Below are 18724 nucleotides of genomic sequence, written 5' to 3'. Positions count from 1 at the left end.
GAAAGAACGTTATTGGAATATTCATGCAATCTTTGGAATTTTGCCCTTTCATGGTAAATATAAAAGAATTTATTAGACAAACTTTTGTACTTACGAATAACGGAACCAAAAATTTCTTTGAAAGTTCACTTTCCTACTTCAACCTTACTAATACCTAAATGCGTTAAGAACGTTCGCCCTACTATCGCAGATTTTTTTTTCCAATCGCAGCACTCCGAAAAGTGTTTAAACACGTGGGTCACAAAAAAGTGATAAACAAAAAATAAACGAAAAGCCATCAGAAATGGAAAATAGACTTTAAAAAAAATTGATAACCATTCAACACAAATTGCTGAGCCAGATAAAGCTGGAACTTACAATCTTTTTTCAGTCAACTCTTCTTGAAAATCTTAGATACTCACATGTATTGAAAATTTGGAGATTTCCATGAGAAATTTCCAGAAAACATTCAGTCTTTTAAATTTACGTATAATTATTATTATGAAACGAACTCAGCAAATAATCTTTGGGCCCTGATAGTCGTTGATTGATTCAGCTTCTCAGTCAGCTCTTGAGGAATTCCCAATCTACACAGCGCCTAAGGAACACGATGCCCACAGCCTTTACTTCGCCGAGAGAGACTGTTACTTTCCTGACGATCACTCTCAACACACATTAACATTTGGAAGTGCGATATTTCTATTTTTTCAAGTTTTGAATCAATTTGATCACTAAAATTATGAAAAATAAAAATAAAACGGAATGAAAATCAAACGCGCCCGTAGTCAACGAATCATGGCCTCCTCTTCCGACTTAGTTCGTTGATTCTTCATATAAGCTGCTAAACGACACTAAATTTTTGTTGAATGGCTGCCGAAGCAACGTTTCTGTTTATATTGATGACACCTAGAAAAATTACAACTTTTCTTCAATTTGAGTTTTTGTATGATTTTACAAATTACATGCCTACAAATCCGAACAAGATCCGGGTTTCTCTAGAAAATACGGGCTATCTGACTTTTTTTTTTTCTAAATTCGAAATTGAAAACTCGTGCAACCTGGAAATATACACGATTTTTTTTCAGGGATTTACTAGAATGGATGGGAGAACTTTCCCTAGGTGTTAACAATAAAAAATATTGCTGAAGAACACAGAAGTCCTAAATGACTCCCTAGTTTACTCTGACTGTGACTAATTTAGGGACCAATAATGTTAATCAAGTCAAGCGTTAGTTTGCTTAACGCCATTGTAAATATTTTTGTGATCTAGATTTCTACGTTGTAAAGTAATATGACAGCTGAATGGGGCTCTTGAAAGTTTATGACTAGACTAGTATTAGTTATGTTTTAAGTAAAATATTAGATAAATTAAATTTATGAAATTTTGAAATGTGTGGAATTTTTATTACCTCGCAATATGATCAAATCGATACTTGTTCTGTATAAAGGTAACTTACTCGATTATCTTTAAAAGCTCGTGGGTTTCAACATTCAAGTCTTTTTTTCCACTTTTAAATTTGTTAAGTGCAATTATTCCTATTGATCATCATGCATGAGTAGATTTTGACAACAACATACTTTATTTTCTAATTTATGCTTCTTTAATTGCCCAAAGCGGCGACAATCAAGTTAAAAAAAACCATCAAAGCAACCTTTGAAACTTATATCTTGTAAGAAAAAAAAATACAGCAGACAATGAAACGTTGCCAACCCATTATGCGCCACTCATCTCATGATGGTTGTAGGTACTTTGTAGCATAGGATATGATACTTGCCGGAACATAACCTATCGAGAACATTGAACGCATAAAAAACCTGTTTCTTTTTTTGTTGTTTCGTTTGCTTCTGATAACCATCCTCAACAACGTGTGTATGCGCACATGTAATGCTGGAGCTAGGACACATATCCGGTTGCCGACCACCACACTAGATAGCTAAATACTGGTTGGTGGATGCTGGCTTGGCAGACGAAACAGTTTCCAGCCTGGCTGGCGGCCAAAAAGTTTCCCCCAAACCAACCAAAGGCAACACGCCTGCTGTGTTTGTGGTTTTTTGGTAAAAGTTCTAAATGTTGCCAGTTTTTAATTTGTGTTGTTCTGTTGGCGCAAACTTGGGGGGCGAAAACGGGGAAAATAACAACCGTCTCGTGTGGGGTGCACGGAAAATATGAGGGAAAATTAAACGTGTCTGTCGGTTGCGGAAAATTGGATGAATCACCATCATTGATTCGTCTGCAGTTCTATTATTTGTTCGGTAGACATTGACAGTGAAACCATTGACATTAGGCTGCGGAATAAAGTAACAAAAGGTACCTTAGTTTTTTTTATGTGATGTGAATCGATTTTTGCACGAAATAAATATTTTTTCTGTTCTGTAAAAGGTAATCTTTGGTTTCGCAACTTTTCCGTTGGCTCTTATCGAACAACTTACCGGTACATATACCTACTCCACTATAAGCTTTTGGAAAATTGAAAAACCTTGTTCGGAACGGTAGGAAAGGAATATGTTCAGTTGAGTTGAGCATGAGAACGGATAAAAAAAGTGAAAAAAGCTACTTGGTTTAATATCTTTGTTGCCAAGTTGCGGATCATGATGGAGTGGGAAAACAGCACAAAGCTGCTTTATGCATAATATTTTGAGTGGAATCATTCAAGGATCTCGGCTCCCCGATATGTTTTCATTCGATATTTCTATGTCAGCACATTCAGCGTGCATCGAATCAAAGCAATCGTCTGGAAAGTCGTCAACGATGGTTGCAACTTTCAAACTGTGCGTTCAACTTTAAGAAGATTTTCACAGCTAGAAACATTCTTCAAGCGTGTATTTTTAAGGAAAACAAATTTCAAACGATTGCAACGAATGGGAAACTCGACAGACGGTTGACTGATCAGAATGAGAAATAATATTTTCCAGCGATTGCTAACACCAGCATGAATTGCTTAGATTTATGCAACAAATGGAACCAATCTTCGAGAGTGCTTCCGATATAAAATATTAATTTCGGTTGATGCAGCGCCAACTAGGATTCGAGCCCGATGGTCTATTTCTTCAACGAGACATCGACGACAACGATGATGGCAGCCTGTCAACACCGCCAACTAAGATCAAACTGATGGACCATTGCCAACCATTTGGAGCAACTTGGAAAATACAGCTTTTGATCTGCTGAACTAAACCGAATTGGCCGCTTGCTTGCTAGCTTCCTTCATGGGAAAATGAATCGCTCTAAATGGTCGGAAAACACGTCAAGAAAAACACCGACAAAGTCCACCTTAATTATACGGCGCGGCTTGACTTGTCTCATAAATCTTGTGTTTCGGTTGCTGCGAGGGCGGGGATTTACCTAACCTTTTTGACATAATTTGTCGGTTTATATTCGCTAGCTATCGAAAATTTGTCGACCCGGGCCGGTCCATTCAGACGCTGGCTGTCAACGGGGCAAACCTGGAAGCATGCCACCAGTCACCAGTCATGGGAAATTATTCATTGCGAGCACTGACTGACCGACAGAAATGTTCCACTTTCTCGTAGATTGCATAATTAATTTGGATAAACTCCGCCGCCTACTCAAATCGATGACCTTCGCTTATTTTCATTTAAAACGCTCATTTTGAGAGTTTTACATCAACTCCTCTGTTGTTTTTCATCACTTTTCCCCCTTTGACTTCACCGTTCCAAGTGTAAGTGTAAAAGTCATTTTTTATGTTTTGTCACGCTGATTTTTTTTATTCCCTCTCAAAGTGGATTTACTCATCCAATTCAAAAGATTTTTGCGCTACTGTCTGGCGACTGGCTGGCTCCAAGTCATTGTCGTCGTCGTCGTTTTCGTTGTCCGTCGTCGCCATCCGTAGACGACGCGTTGTTCTCGATTTGAAAAGCCGACGTCGTTGCCTGCTTTGATGGTTTGCGATTGTTGTCCATATTGTAGTTCAACATTAGGTTTGTTCAAAGATATGATTAAATTTTTTGACAATTTGAAAAATTTGAAAATTTTGACAACTTTGTCAATTTTGACAATTTTGGCAATTTTTACAATTTTGAAAATTTTGACAATTTTGACAGTTTTTACAGTTTTGACAGTTATGACACTGTGGACAATGTTGACTATTTTGACAATGTTGACAACGTTGACAATTTTGACAATTTTGACAATGTTGACAATGTTGACAATGTTGATAATGTTGACAATTTTGACAATTTTGACAATTTTTACAGTTTTGACAGTTTTGACAATTTTGACGATTTTGACAATTTTGACAATTTTGACAAATTGAAAATTTAGACAATTTTGACAATTTTGAAAATTTTGACAATTTTGACAGTTTTGAAAATTTTGACAATTTTGATAATTTTGACAACTTTGACAACGTTGACAACTATGACAAATTTGACAATTTTGATAATTTTGACAATTTTGAAAACCTTGAAATTTTAGTTAAATTAGACTTTTTGCATATTTCGACCATTTTTAACAACTCGAAAATTCGACAACTGCTTAACTTTTGATATTTCGACAATTTTTACAATTTGTTAGTTTTGTAATTAAAGTAATTTGAATTCTTATTGTTTGAAGGTATGCCCAATGATTTTATTGATTTAAGTGAATTTAGTCATCGCATGAGTATTTCAAGTTATCGAAGTGATTTTAGTAATATTAGTATTTTTAGTTATTCGCTTGTTGTCACTTTTGTTTTTTTGGTTCTTTCTCTTATTTTTTTGTATAATTTGTTTCATTTTCGTTATTTTGGTCAGTTTTTCATTGTTATCAATTCTGTAAAATAAGTTTTTCTTTGTTTTTTTTTCCTTTTTTTAATTCATATTCGTCATTGTTGTCGTTGTTTTTATTTTTGTGTTTTCTGTAATTTCTATAACATTTTTGATGCTATACTATTTTTGTCAATCTATTTTTTGACAATTTTTTTTCAAAATATTTAATTTGTAATACCTTCAAAAATATTTTTTTTTCTTAAATTACAAAAATTTCAAAAATAACACATATGACAAACATACAACAATTTCAATAACGACGAAAGTTGAGGGTCAAAAGAGCAATGCAGAGCCCTTGTGGCACCTCTGTATATTCACCGATCAGGCAAAAATTTTGCAGCAATGAAAATTCCTTATTTCTAATTTGTATCTTTTTTTTAGATTAACGAGAAATTGTAGATTTTCTTATAAATCATCTTAAAACCTCATTGGATTTCCCATATAAACTTCTCGATTACAATTTAAAGAAAATAAAAAAATGTTTATTTATTTATTTATATATTTATTCGTTTTTATTGTTCTGACGATTTGCCGAAATTTTAATAATAATTGGTGCTGGACAAAGTATTTAGTATGTGGTCAAGCTTCTATTTCAAATGGTCTTTGCTCTTTTCACCACCAAAGAATTTTCTTCTGATCTTCTATCCGTCTTTCATTTCAACTCTTTAACCCTCACCGATAAAGCCGCAAATTAATTTCATAAATTTAATAATAACTTGCGTCAACTTCGAACACTTTATGATTTTCTCCTAACAGTTACTCAAAGTAGTTCCAATCAATAGAAGTTTCAATGCACTCTGGACTGGAAAAAATGTATCTTATTCTATACGCTTATTTTAAGAAATTCAACAGCACGCTCTCATGTTTCCCAATTCCAAGTTTCCTTACAGAGTTTGGATACTCTGACGGTTATTGAAAATATGGTCAAAAGGTTTATCAATTCAATAAATCGCCTTTTGGTGTGTTACTTATATTGTTTGAAGATATTTATATCGTTAATTTTTTTAAAAAAATCATCCTTAAAGTTTGTCAAAAAAAACGTATAAAACTTTTCTAGAAAAAAAAAACCAAAATATTCCAACCGAATCTTTAAACAGACTTTTAACGTTGAGTTCAATTGGAGGTTTCTGTGGGTAGGTCACACATAACCAGAAATGACACAATTCCGTTTTCCCATTTAAATCACGAAACGTGTCTTTCCACCCATGTAACTCACTGCCAATCTTAAGCCATCACGTGCACGTGACAGCTCCTGTTAAAAACGAGGAGAAAAATTGTACAGCACTTTTTTTTTGGTTGTTATCGTAAACACATCATCTTCGAGCGAACAAACCAATACTAAATGGGGGATTTTGTTATATGCCAACTAAAGACACTAACAATAGAACATAAAAAAGAGGAAAAATCAAGAAATGAAAATACATATCCCATTTGTGCGGGGAAAAGTATGCCATGATTTTGATGCGATAGGCAACAATATCGAAAAAAAAAATACACAAAGCCAACAACAATTGGATGGTTTTTGACGGAAAATCGATAAAGCACTTTTTTCGCGCTGTTGCACGAAGAGAAAAGCATTTAAATCGAATGTCTATTACAATAACAATTCCTACGAGTCCGTCCATTAGTGTTCTGAGGTCGTTAGATTTTAGACGAACGCCTTGTTTTTTTTTTTTATTTCTTTTCACTAAATGGGGAAGCGTCGGACAGCTGATTAGATTCCTTTTTTCGCTGTTTTTGGTTTTTACCCACCCACCCCTTGGTTTGTTGTTGCTTCTCCGCTTAGAATGCGTTACGAATGGAAAAGGGGAGGAGGGGATGTTTTGGAAAACGGAAACTTCGCATCCTAACCATTGAAAACAGACAGTGGTTCGGGATGATGATGATGATGACTGGAACAACGACGACCAAAGGCGGCAGGATGAGGACTGTCCGTAATGTGTCTGCTAGCTGTCCTTTGGCTGGCTGGATCCAGGCAGGAGTTCAACGTTTGGAGGTTATGTAAGCAACTTTTTCTCCACTGCGGCTGATGAGGGAATTTGTAGACTGGAGGCAACGCACCAGAAATATGGTTATTGTTATGGTATTCGTCGAGAAAGTTTCTCGGCGAATGTGAATCCCCATGTTTGTGTTTGCCTAAAACTCGAAAGTATTCAACATTTGGGGTTCCCAAAATAAACGACAAAAAAGAAGGGTTCCGGAAATTGTATTAAATTACAACTCATCCCGAAAGAGGTAGCGAACTTTATCGATCTGTTGTGGTGACTTTTTGCACTTACGTTGTGCTTCGAGACGCCACCATTGAGCAAACAGCGGACATTTTTTTGGGTCAAGGTTAATGAAGATTTATCGGTAGACTTGGTAGTTACGCAAAATCGCCCGAATTGTATTGAGATACAGTGTCTCTGAAACGTCAAATCATGTGATTAATCACCTTTTTTTCCTTCAGCTTATCGATCGCTACTCATAGTTGTACTCCAATTCCGCAAGATGAATGACAATCCTTGGCCGTCGTCGTCGTAGTAGGCTCCTGGCAAGCATCAGCTGGCTGCCCGTCGAACTTTGCACATTTTCGGTTACTCATAGTAGCCCTAGCTCTAGTGAAGCACCGATGAAGCACACACAAATTTAAGCTGATTCATTCAAACACTCTGAAAAACGCACATCAAAGCTTACTAGGATGAAATATTTAGCACACTTTTCCGTCAAAAATTTCTTCTTCTTCAAAGCCTGCTTTGACACATTCCAAACACCCTCCAAAGGAAATTTCTCTGCTGATGGTTTTGTTCACGGCCTGCTACAACTCACTCGAAAATATGTACACTTACACACAACCAAACCGAAGTAAGCAGGATCGTCGAAACGGGAACGTGCAAGGCACGAGACACGAGAGAAACGGGAAAGGACAAAAGGGCTTCGACACACCATCCGACAAGAAGCGAAGAAAAATCCCATCAAAAACGTCAACCGAACAGCGAAATGTGAAAAACTATTTCGAAACTAAAAACGCAACCCTTCTGCGAGATATTACATCCGGTGGAAAATCCGCAAAACCGAGAAAAAACTAACGCGAACGCGAGGGGGGCGATAATTCTCTAATTTACACACTATCGTGTTTGGACACAGAACAGAGCGCCGTCGTTCCTATTCTTTGCAATCGTCGCGGACAGTCGTCGTCGTCACAAATCTCGGGGTGGCACAAACAAAAGGGAAATTGTGCACAGTTCGCGTAACACACGCTGACACACACACAAATCCAAACGAATGTGGTGGTAGTTTATTTTTACGATATCGCAGCAAGCGACCCGATTTACAGCGAGCCTCCCAACTGGCGATAGGACTTTCCCAGCACCAATACCACAACCCGAAAGACGCTTCACAAACACCATCGAAGCAAGCGAGAGGGGATGTTTGACTTTTCCAAGATGGCGAACAACGCGTGACACGGATTTTGACAACAGGAAAAAGGATCGTCGTCCTCCGTCGACAGAAGGAAAGACGGTGTAACGGAACTGCCCATGCGTCGGAGTTTTCTCGTTGGGTGGCATTGAGGGGGAGGGCGAGGAAAACACACTGTGAGTCCTTTGAACTCGAGACAAAAATTACCGTGCATCCGTTTCGTCGTAGGCTCTTATACCTACAGGAAATTGGTTGAAAGCAAAACGTCAGAGTGTAATGAAGAAATTGTCTGGGACATCGAGCAAGTGGCATATGGTTTCGAATCGGTGTAATCAGTGAAGAGGGTGAATTGAAATGTTCGATTGCGCAATTAGGGTGACGGATGTCCCTTATTCTGTTTATCACGTTAGTAGAAAAATAATAATACATTCTTTTTACAAAGCTTGAGTAACGATAAAACACAGTGTCATGTTTGAAATCATTATTGATCAAAGTCTTCGTGTGAATTTGTGGCAAGTGTTTTTTCATCAGTACAAAGTATGTTTCCATTTTTTACAAAGAACTATTTTTGGTTAAATATTTTCATATATTTTGCAAGAAAAAAAAATCGTACAGAACCTTCAATTTGATGTCAAACCGTTTTCTCATTAGAACATCGTTTCAGAAGGAAAAAAAAGTTTTTTTTACAAAGATCTTTTCTTGGTTAAACACTTTTGTATATTTTGTCAATTTTTTTTTTCTTTTTTTGCCATTTGGCAGACTTTTCGATTCCATATCTTAAATGATGAAATCATGCTATTCAGAATGTCCCCAGTCTATGCCTATATCCCAGGGCACATTAAATTTTGTACATTTTCATTGTAAATCTGCAGAAGTGTTTGTTCTTTTCCCGTTACTTATTGTTTATTTTTTTCCAGTATGGTACAGTATGGGAATTTAAACGATATTTTAAAAACAAGTTAGGCTAAAAAAATTTAGTTTTTTTTCTAAAGCATGAGTTAAACAGTTTTCGACAAAGTTATTAAATAAATTAAAGCGCTGTCAATTGATTTTTTTCCAAAAATTGTGAAGTTTTATATCTATTGTTTTTGGGAAGTGTATTCGAAAAAAATGCAACACTTTATTTTGTGAATTATTAGGACGGAACAAATTTTAAATCCTTCTTTTGTCACTCGGAGATGGAACATAACGGGGGGGGAGATGATAAGAAATAATGCAAAAAACTGATAAATTGGAATAAATTGCATGAAATCTTGTATGCAACAAAATTGCATACTATATCATTGAACAAAACCTAAAAATCAAGTAGTTTTTTTTATCGAAAAATTCAACGAAATCTAGAATACAAATGGTGACAAAACTCCCATTCTCCACAGTTTGTTTTTTGCTCTTGTTATCTTTCGGATGTTTGATTTTTTTTTTCAAAATTTCCATTAAACACTTAAAATTTTATTTACTCTCCCCTTCGGGATTTTTGTAAATTTCGAAGTGGGGGGTGACAAAAGAAGAAAGTAAAATTTGTTCCGGCCTTATTGAATGCATGAACCACTTTTTTTTTTTAAATCAAGGCAATTTCTAATTTCGTTTTCTGTTTTCTGAAGCTTGACCTTTAAAATAACTAAAAATTTTTGATTTGGTTAAGTTAGAAAGAATTTAGCTGATTGTCCTCCTTCGACACAAAAACAAAAAAAATTATTTTTTATCACTCCGTTACAGTTTTTGCGTAATGAAACGATTCCAGATTTCAATTGCTTGAAGAGCTTTTCAGAGAAAGCAGTCGAGGCATTTCCTTGTAGGTATATTTATCCATTCACCGTGTCAATCGTTATGAAACACTGAGTGATTTGCAGTCTCCACAGATCGTTAGCCTCCTCAAGTACTAGACATCAAATTTTCAAATATTTCTCTTTGTTTATTTCCGGTAAATAGAGGCGAGACTTGTCAAAGAAATGTTTCTGGCTTTAAACTTGCTAGATGACCGCTAAAGAGTTCGTTTTGCTGTTCATTACGGTTTTTTTTTTCAAAATATTTCCCCACTAGCAGTCCAAATGTTTTGCGCACGATTTAACCACCGTATTTTGTTTATTTCACCGGTGGGCTGCTTTTCTACTTGTAGAAATGCGGTCAAGCCTGTTCATAACAAATAAAAGAGCTTGTTGCGAAAAACTGTGCTAATTTCGATGCTCTGAAACTTGAGACAATGAGACCTTTAAAACTGAAAACTGAGACCTGAGACCTGGGACTTGAAACATGGAACCTGTAAACTGAGACAACTGATATTTAATATCTGAGACCTGAAACCTATAGTCCTAGCCATGGAACTCAAGACATGGGACCGGCTGCGTTGCTACCGGGTTGCTACATAAACGCATCCTGTAACAACCTACTGCTCGAATGCTATTTCTCGAATCAAGTTAGCAACTGTTGGTGCGATGATGGGTTGATAAATATGTTGCTGAATGTACTCGATTCGAGGTTTAGTAACCATTGGTGGGCCTGGTCTTACTCACCCCTGGTCGAGGGCTGCATAGCATTCTAATCAGTTAAAAATTAAAATCTTATCCACACGAATCAAAAAATATTTTAACGAAAAAAGTGTTCATCTTATTTCTTTTTGATTTTTTACATTCTTATCCCTTCGCTTTGATATTGCCTCTACTATAAATTATACTAACTTTAATTTTGGATGTTTGAAGAATTGAATTCGAACCCTCAAGATGATAGATGAGCACGTTACTTCTGTGCCATGGCCAATGGTTGGATTGCTAGTTGTTAATCTTTTTCCATAGACTTTTCAAAGTAAGTGAAATGACTTAAAATGTAAATATTGGCAGTCCACCAGTAATAAGTAAACATTAATTGGATCCAGCAGAGTTTTGAAAATCACCGTAAGTGAGAAAGTTGGAAGTTTAAATTTGCTTTCTTTTGGATAATTCTTCTTTCAGTTTGAAATAATGTAACTTTGCATAAATATGCAGGTATTTACTGTTTCAGAAGAGGGTCATTTGTTAAAAAACGTTGAATTGAACTTGAATCCGAGGTAAAATGAAGGAGCATGCAATTGCGATAAGGGTTAAAGCAAAGATCTCCAAGTATCAAGATAGTCGGGCTGTTGTTTTTTCGAACAAATCGATGGCGTCACCTACACAATGTTTATGGTGCTGCCGCCCTGCGAGATGGGATCCAATCTTGCAGCTTTCCGCACAAGTATTGCAGCTTTGCATTCAAGCTTTGAGTGAAAGCACATCATCACACTAATACTTTGAAAATCAAGCGTAGCTTCACTCACACAATGTTTCTGATTATATTGTTTACAACAATGCAATTAGCACTGGTGCATGCGTGTGCGTGAAAAATATTCAAACTCGAGCTTGGATCTCAATCCGTCAACCCTCATTTGGCGCTAGTGTTTTGTCGCCAGAATTCCGTGATAGCCGATAGCGCCTGGTTAAAGGTAATGCTTTTTCTCTTATTTTTGTTTCTTTTTGCGATAATTTTTTTGGAAATTTTAGGATATTTTATGGGAACTCACAATCTTACCAAAACGTTAGAGGCTGGTAACTTTTTAGGCGTTCTTGGAGAAAAAGAATCCTGAGCTCGGTCGGTACAGATTAGATGATTGTTTTCAGTCTGGAGACAACTGCTCTCAATTCTATCCGATAATCTGTCAGTCAGGCCCACCAAAAAGCACAAAGTAAACCAGAATAATTCTTTTAATGTTGAACTTATTGGTATTCCCGCAATTAAGAGCTATCGGCATGGGATGTGCTTCATCAATTTTAAATGTATAGATCAAAATTGGCCATAATTGTTATTTACTGCTGCCACTTTAAACCGTCATCATTAACGTTTATTGATATCGACATTGGTTGATCAAGGTTTTAAAAAAATTTAAAGTTATATTTTGTACTCAGGGTTACATAAACTACGTTGCAAATTGAAATACCGAAAAAACTGATTCAAGAAGGAACGTACGTATGTACCAAAACTGACCACCAGGAATGTTAACGGTTTTGAATTTTCAATTCTGAATGTTTTGAGTACCATCCTAGATGAGCGTGGTAATCTTTTTCGATCAGGTTTTTGATGAATTATTTTCATAATCAGATTTATCGCAGTATATGATAGTCTCGTTATTAGAGCCCAATATCGAAGTGATTCCTCTATTTGTGTTTGAAAAATCCGGTTCATTGCAATGTTCATTCTTCAGCCCATTTTTTCTTTTTTTTTGGTTTCGATTATAATCGTATTACCATCTTTATGGCATTTGCGACTTTATCAACGGTGCAGATGGTGGATCGTTATTGAAAAACTTATCCGGTACAACTGTGTACGATGTTTGCTCTTGGGCTCGAACTCGTGGACATCGGCTCAGGAGACAACTGACTTGCCAACTGAGCCCAACAAAAGCCCATTTTTTCCAATCGCCAGCGACGGTAATAAAACAAACAATTCCTCCTTATTTTTTTGGAAATATTCCGTATTGTTCAAAAAATGAGGATGTCTACGAGAAAGTTTTCAAAAAAATGTAAACAACCCATTCGAAATTTTTTGACACAACTCAATTCGCATTGATGTTCCATAAAGGTTTCGCGTGGAATCAAAAATTTCGTAAGAAGATCGGCATGGGACCAAAAAATACGTAGAAAGTTCCGCATGGGACCAAAAAGTTCGCAAGAAGTTCGTAACAAAGCATGATAGGCCAAATTGACATCAAGACTTTTCAAGGTACTTAGAACGCACAAATATGTTCTATGGTACTTGTTTAGATTTAGATTTTTAGTTCAAATCAGTACTTTAGGAAAACGTTTTTCATTTCTCTCGAGTTCTCGAGTACAAGATTAAGTAGCTATGCGACTTTTGGTTACTTGAGGACATGAGACGTGGTATTGAAGAAGTAGGACGTAAGAAATTAAACGTGAGAAATAAGAAATAGTACGTGAGATGTGGTACGTGAGATGCAGCATGTCAGAAGAGAGACATGAAAGCGAGACGTCGAGAGTGAGAAATAATAAAAGTTAAAAGTGAGACGTTAGACGTGAAAAATGAGTAGAGCGAAGAGATAGGTATGACATGAAAAGTGAAAAACGAGACGTGAGGAGAAAGAAGTGAGACGTCAGACATGAGAAGTGAAACGTAAAGAGTCTTATTTCTCATTTTCACATGTCACGTCTCATTTTTCACTTCTGACTTCTTAGGCCTCCCTTTTCACGCCTCACTGCTTCTGTCACGTCTTCTGTCTCACTTCTCTTGTCTTATATTAACTGCTTATACTTCACGAATCTTCTCATGTTTCTCATCTCGTATGAGCGTTATCAAAAAACTGTTTAAAAAACTGCGAAAAAAAACTTTGGTGTAATTTAAAAAAAAATAGAAAACCCCATCACCAAAAACCAGAGGTTATCTTAAAGACATAATATGACAAGGATTTGAATTCAGGTCGTCAAATTCAAATAAATTTTGCAGGGTCATTTTAATTTTTTTAACGAATTAAAGATTTTCATCGGTGAAAAATCTTGCATCCGCTGCGAAATTTTTTGAGACATGATGAGAAAGAAAGGATTTCATTTTCGTATGCAACATTCGTTCAAAATGCTATAGAAATTAGGTCCAACCCTAAAATATTGTATTTCGCGTAACTTTTTATCAAACCGATAGATTTTTGCAAAAACTTCATAATTCAATAATAACCTTTCTTAATTCTGAGATATTACAGTTCGAATGGTGAATGTCCAGAAATTCCCCAATTATCGTAGAAATCTTGCGAAGAAAATTTGAACAAAAATGATCATCGGAGTTAAAAATTATGAAAATTAAATTTTTAAGTGAGAGTGCGCTTGCTTCTCATTTCTCTAGAATTATGGAATTGTATGTATAATGGAAACTTCAAAATTATATGCAAATTGAATTGATGACGAACTGCTCTAAAACGACTGAATCTTCAAATCTGTTTCAATAATTAATATTCATGTGAAGCATACATCCACTCGACAATCTGTTCCTGGTTTACAGATATTAAGCACCCCTTTTGCTTGTCGTTGTGTACCGCAAATACTACCCCAGAGAGTAGATATTCGGAGGAGTTCAACTTTTCGAATCTAATCAAGAAGAATGAAAAGACTCACAGATGAGTAAACAGTTACCCAAATCTCTTCAGGGGTTAAATTCAAACAATTTCTTCTCCTTCATCGACCCTAAACGATTAAATACCTAGTGTGCCATGATTAGCAGCGATTTTAGAAAATTCTTCCAACGGCAGCAGCATGCCAATATTACATCAATCAAAGCAACCATCGCATCGATAAGACTCACCTTATCCTCGGCCTCCTCTGCTCGTTCCTCGGCTTCGATGACCCTTTGCTCGAGCTCCGAGAGCTGAAATGGAATAGAAAAAAAAACAGAAAAAAGGGATGAGAAATGTTTAATTAATTGATTCTACCGCACGGATTTCCTGGGGATTGGAAGAGAACAAGCTGAGGAAAAAACACTGAGGGGAAAGAATTTATGCTACTTGAGGACAATGGATTTGCTATTTTCAAAGAGGGGAGATTACCGGAGTTTAATGTTGCTTTAAACGCGAGGGGTGAAAAACATCGCACAAACAAACGTAACGCTTTGGTGTGTCTTTGCTAAACAGTAGGGTGGTTATTTAACATTTTTTCTTTTATGATTCGAATCTTTACACAGTTCGGTTTTGACAAGGAAACAGACCAGCCTGATGTGAGCGATGTTCAACGTTCGATGTTTTTCAGCGTTACAACCTCAGACAAGAACCTTCTTCTACATGATTCATCTAGTGAATGTTAGAGAGCGCGACTGTTCCGCAACCGTAACTCTCATTTTCCTCACCAACCCCCGTAGAAGAAAAAAATCATTTCCAGAGATACACACATTGAAGGAAGCTAAAGGGGAAGATAGCTTTTCTTCAGCTTCAATGAAAGGGGCCCTAGCATTATAAGCTGAAGGCTGAATCCTAAGGGAGAAGGCCACAAAAAAACCTCCATAAGCATAAAGATCGTCGTTTCGTAGAGTTGGAAGCAGAGAAAAACCAGCAGAAAATAAAAAAAAATCCGGCTAAATGAAGTGTTCCATAAAACAGCTCATGCAAAAATCGTTTCTGGTCATCGTTTATTCCTGAATCTAAGGACATAGATATGTTCAAATAGTTGATGTTGCCAACTTTCATTTTGGATAAAAGTATTGAGCCTGTATTGTCAATATTTGGAAATCAGTGTTAAAATTTCTGATATTGGATTTTCGTTTCAATTTATTACATTTTTGGTAATTCTTATACAGTAGAATATTCGATATTTGATTTTGTTATTGAGCACCCAATATTGATAACAAAAAAAAAAATTACCTATTTATTAAATTAGTTTTTAAATTTTCGGATTCCGTCTAACGTTTTTCGACTTTCAAATATCGACTGTCCACTATCAACTACAAATTGACTTTCGAATATAGCCTATCGACTATCGATAGTCGAATATCGACTATCGCCTATCGCCTATCGATTTTCAATTTTCAATTTTCGATTTTCGATTTTCGATTTTCGATTTTTGATTTTCGATTTTCGATTTTCGATTTTCGATTTTCGATTTTCGATTTTCGATTTTCGATTTTCGATTTTCGATTTTCGATTTTCGATTTTCGATTTTCGATTTTCGATTTTCGATTTTCGATTTTCGATTTTCGATTTTCGATTTTCGATTTTCGATTTTCGATTTTCGATTTTCGATTTTCGATTTTCGATTTTCGATTTTCGATTTTCGATTTTCGATTTTCGATTTTCGATTTTCGATTTTCGATTTTCGATTTTCGATTTTCGATTTTCGATTTTCGATTTTCGATTTTCGATTTTCGATTTTGGATTTTCGATTTTCGATTTTCGATTTTCGATTTTCGATTTTCGACTTTCGATTTTCGATTTTCGATTTAAGATTTTCGATTTTCGTTTGTCGATTTTCGATTTTCGATTTTCGATTTTCGATTTTCGATTTTCGATTTTCGATTTTCGATTTTCGATTTTCGATTTTCGATTTTCGATTTTCGATTTTCGATTTTCGATTTTCGATTTTCGATTTTCGATTTTCGATTTTCGATTTTCGATTTTCGATTTTCGATTTTCGATTTTCGATTTTCGATTTTCGATTTTCGATTTTCGATTTTCGATTTTCGATTTTCGATTTTCGATTTTCGATTTTCGATTTTCGATTTTCGATTTTCGATTTTCGATTCTCGACTTTCGATTTTCGATTTTCGATTTAAGATTTTCGATTTTCGTTTGTCGATTTTCGCCTTTCGTTTGTCGATTTTCTTACTTCTCGAGATTTTGAAAATTGGAGAAATATAGCATTTGAAAGAATTGTACATACATACATGTTTGAGAATTTGAAAATATGAGAATTTAAGAATTCGAGAATTTGAGAATTTGAGAATTTCAGAATTTAAGAATTTGGGAATTTGAGAATTTAAGAATTTGAGAATTTGAGAATTTGAGAATTTTAGAATTTGAGAATTTGAGAATTTTAGAATTTGAGAATTTGAGAATTTTACAATTTGAGAATTCGAGCATTGGAGAATTTGAGAATTCGAGTATTCAAGAATTTGAGAATTTGAGAATTTGAGATTATAGGAATTTTAGAATTTGAGATTTTGAGAATTTGACAATTTGAGAATTTGACTTTGAGAATTTGAGAATATGAGAATTTGCGAATTTGAGAATTTGAAATTTTGAGAATTTGAGAGTTTGAGAATTCTAGATTTTGAGATTTAAAGATTTTGAGAATTTGACAATTTGAGAATTTGAGTATTTGAGAATTTGAGAATTTGAGAATTTGAGAATTCGAGAATTTGAGAATTTAAGAATTTAAGAATTTAAGAATTTGAGAATTTGAGAATTTGAGAATTTGAGAATTTGAGAATTTGAGAATTTGAGAATTTGAGAATTTGAGAATTTGAGAATTTGAGAATTTGAGAATTTGAGAATTTGAGAATTTGAGAATTTGAGAATTTGAGAATTTGAGAATTTGAGAATTTGAGAATTTGAGAATTTGAGAATTTGAGAATTTGAGAATTTGAGAATTTGAGAATTTGAGAATTTGAGAATTTGAGAATTTGAGAATTTGAGAATTTGAGAATTTGAGAATTTGAGAATTTGAGAATTTGAGAATTTGAGAATTTGAGAATTTGAGAATTTGAGAATTTGAGAATTTGAGAATTTGAGAATTTGAGAATTTGAGAATTTGAGAATTTGAGAATTTGAGAATTTGAGAATTTGAGAATTTGAGAATTTGAGAATTTGAGAATTTGAGAATTTGAGAATTTGAGAATTTGAGAATTTGAGAATTTGAGAATTTGCGAATTTGAGAATTTGAGAATTTGAGAATTTGAGAATTTGAGAATTTCGAGAATTTGAGAATTTGAGAATTTGAGAATTTAAGAATTTGAGAATTTGAGAATTTGAGAATTTGAGAATTTGAGAATTTGAAAATTTGAGAATTTGAGAGTTTCGATTTTCGATTAGACTATCAATTCTTGATTTTCGATTTTCGATTTTCGATTTTTGAATTTCTATTTTGAAAATTTAAGAATTAAAGAATTTGAAAATTTGAGAGTTTCGATTTTCGATTTTACATTATCTATTTTTGATTTTTGGTTTTAGACTATCAATTCTTGATTAGCGATTTTCAATTTTCGATTCTCGATTTTGAGAATTTGAGTATTTGTGATTTTGAGAATTTGAGAATTTGAGAGCTTAAGAATTTGAGAATTTGAGAGTTTGAGGATATGCGTATTTAAGAAGTTTAGAATTTCAGAATTTGAGAATTTAAGATTTAGACTTTCGACTTTCGACTTGAGATTTTCGAATTTCTTCTTCTGACATATTTTTTGTTGGATTTCGACATTCGATTTTCAACTATCGACTTTCGATTTATGCCTTTCGATTTTTGAATTTCGACTCTCGTTTCGTTTTGCCTTCGACATTCAATTTTGGGTTTTTGATTTTCGACTTTCGATACTTGTCTTACGGCTTTCGACATTCGATTTTCGACATTCGACATTCGACATTCAACATTCGACATTCGACATTTGACATTCGACTTTCGACTTCCGACTGTCGATTTTCGATTTCCGAGTTCGACTACTGATTTCTGACTTTTGACTAGAGTTTTTCGACCTTTCGAATTTCGACATCGACTTTTGCCCTTTGAATTTCGACGTTCGTCATTAGAATTCGAACTTTCGGCTTGAATTATTGACTACGAATATCCAAAGTCGAAATTTGGATTTAAAGTTCCGATATCAAAAATTTAGTTTTGGTAGTTTTGGCAACTTTTCTAGTTTGAACCTGGCAACCATGGCGACGACGACGACGACACACTTATTCATCGAATCACGACAAACGAAACGATGGGAGGACGACCATATAAACATAAATTCTTGATGCTCCTTGATGGTGGCGCTCGGCTCCTGGTTTCGGTTGCTGATGCTTTCGACTGGTTAAGGTGAGCTCGTATTTTTTTCTCAATGAAAAAAGAAGGATGGAATAGGGGGAGTCAAGGGGAATATGTGGAGT

At 35.1% G+C, this 18724-nt stretch overlaps 1 protein-coding gene across 12 annotated transcripts in view; it reads right to left on the bottom strand.

The window, feature by feature from the left end:
• Positions 1-18724, bottom strand: part of LOC129754380 (uncharacterized protein CG43867-like) — a 691811-nt gene that overhangs the window by 83489 nt on the left and 589598 nt on the right. For 11 of the 12 annotated variants that reach the window (XM_055750401.1, XM_055750406.1, XM_055750404.1 and 8 more), the window contains one exon: positions 14458-14520. In XM_055750401.1, coding sequence (XP_055606376.1) covers positions 14458-14520 — 63 coding nt within the window. Of the gene's footprint in view, positions 1-7180; positions 7928-14457; positions 14521-18724 lie in introns of those variants that run through there. The other variant, XM_055750411.1, reaches the window with a different exon arrangement.

This window comes from Uranotaenia lowii, chromosome 3 (assembly GCF_029784155.1).
Source record: "Uranotaenia lowii strain MFRU-FL chromosome 3, ASM2978415v1, whole genome shotgun sequence".
Lineage (NCBI taxonomy): Eukaryota > Metazoa > Arthropoda > Insecta > Diptera > Culicidae > Uranotaenia > Uranotaenia lowii.
Note: the sequence above shows the minus strand (reverse complement) of the source record. Positions and strands in the feature narration are given on the sequence as shown.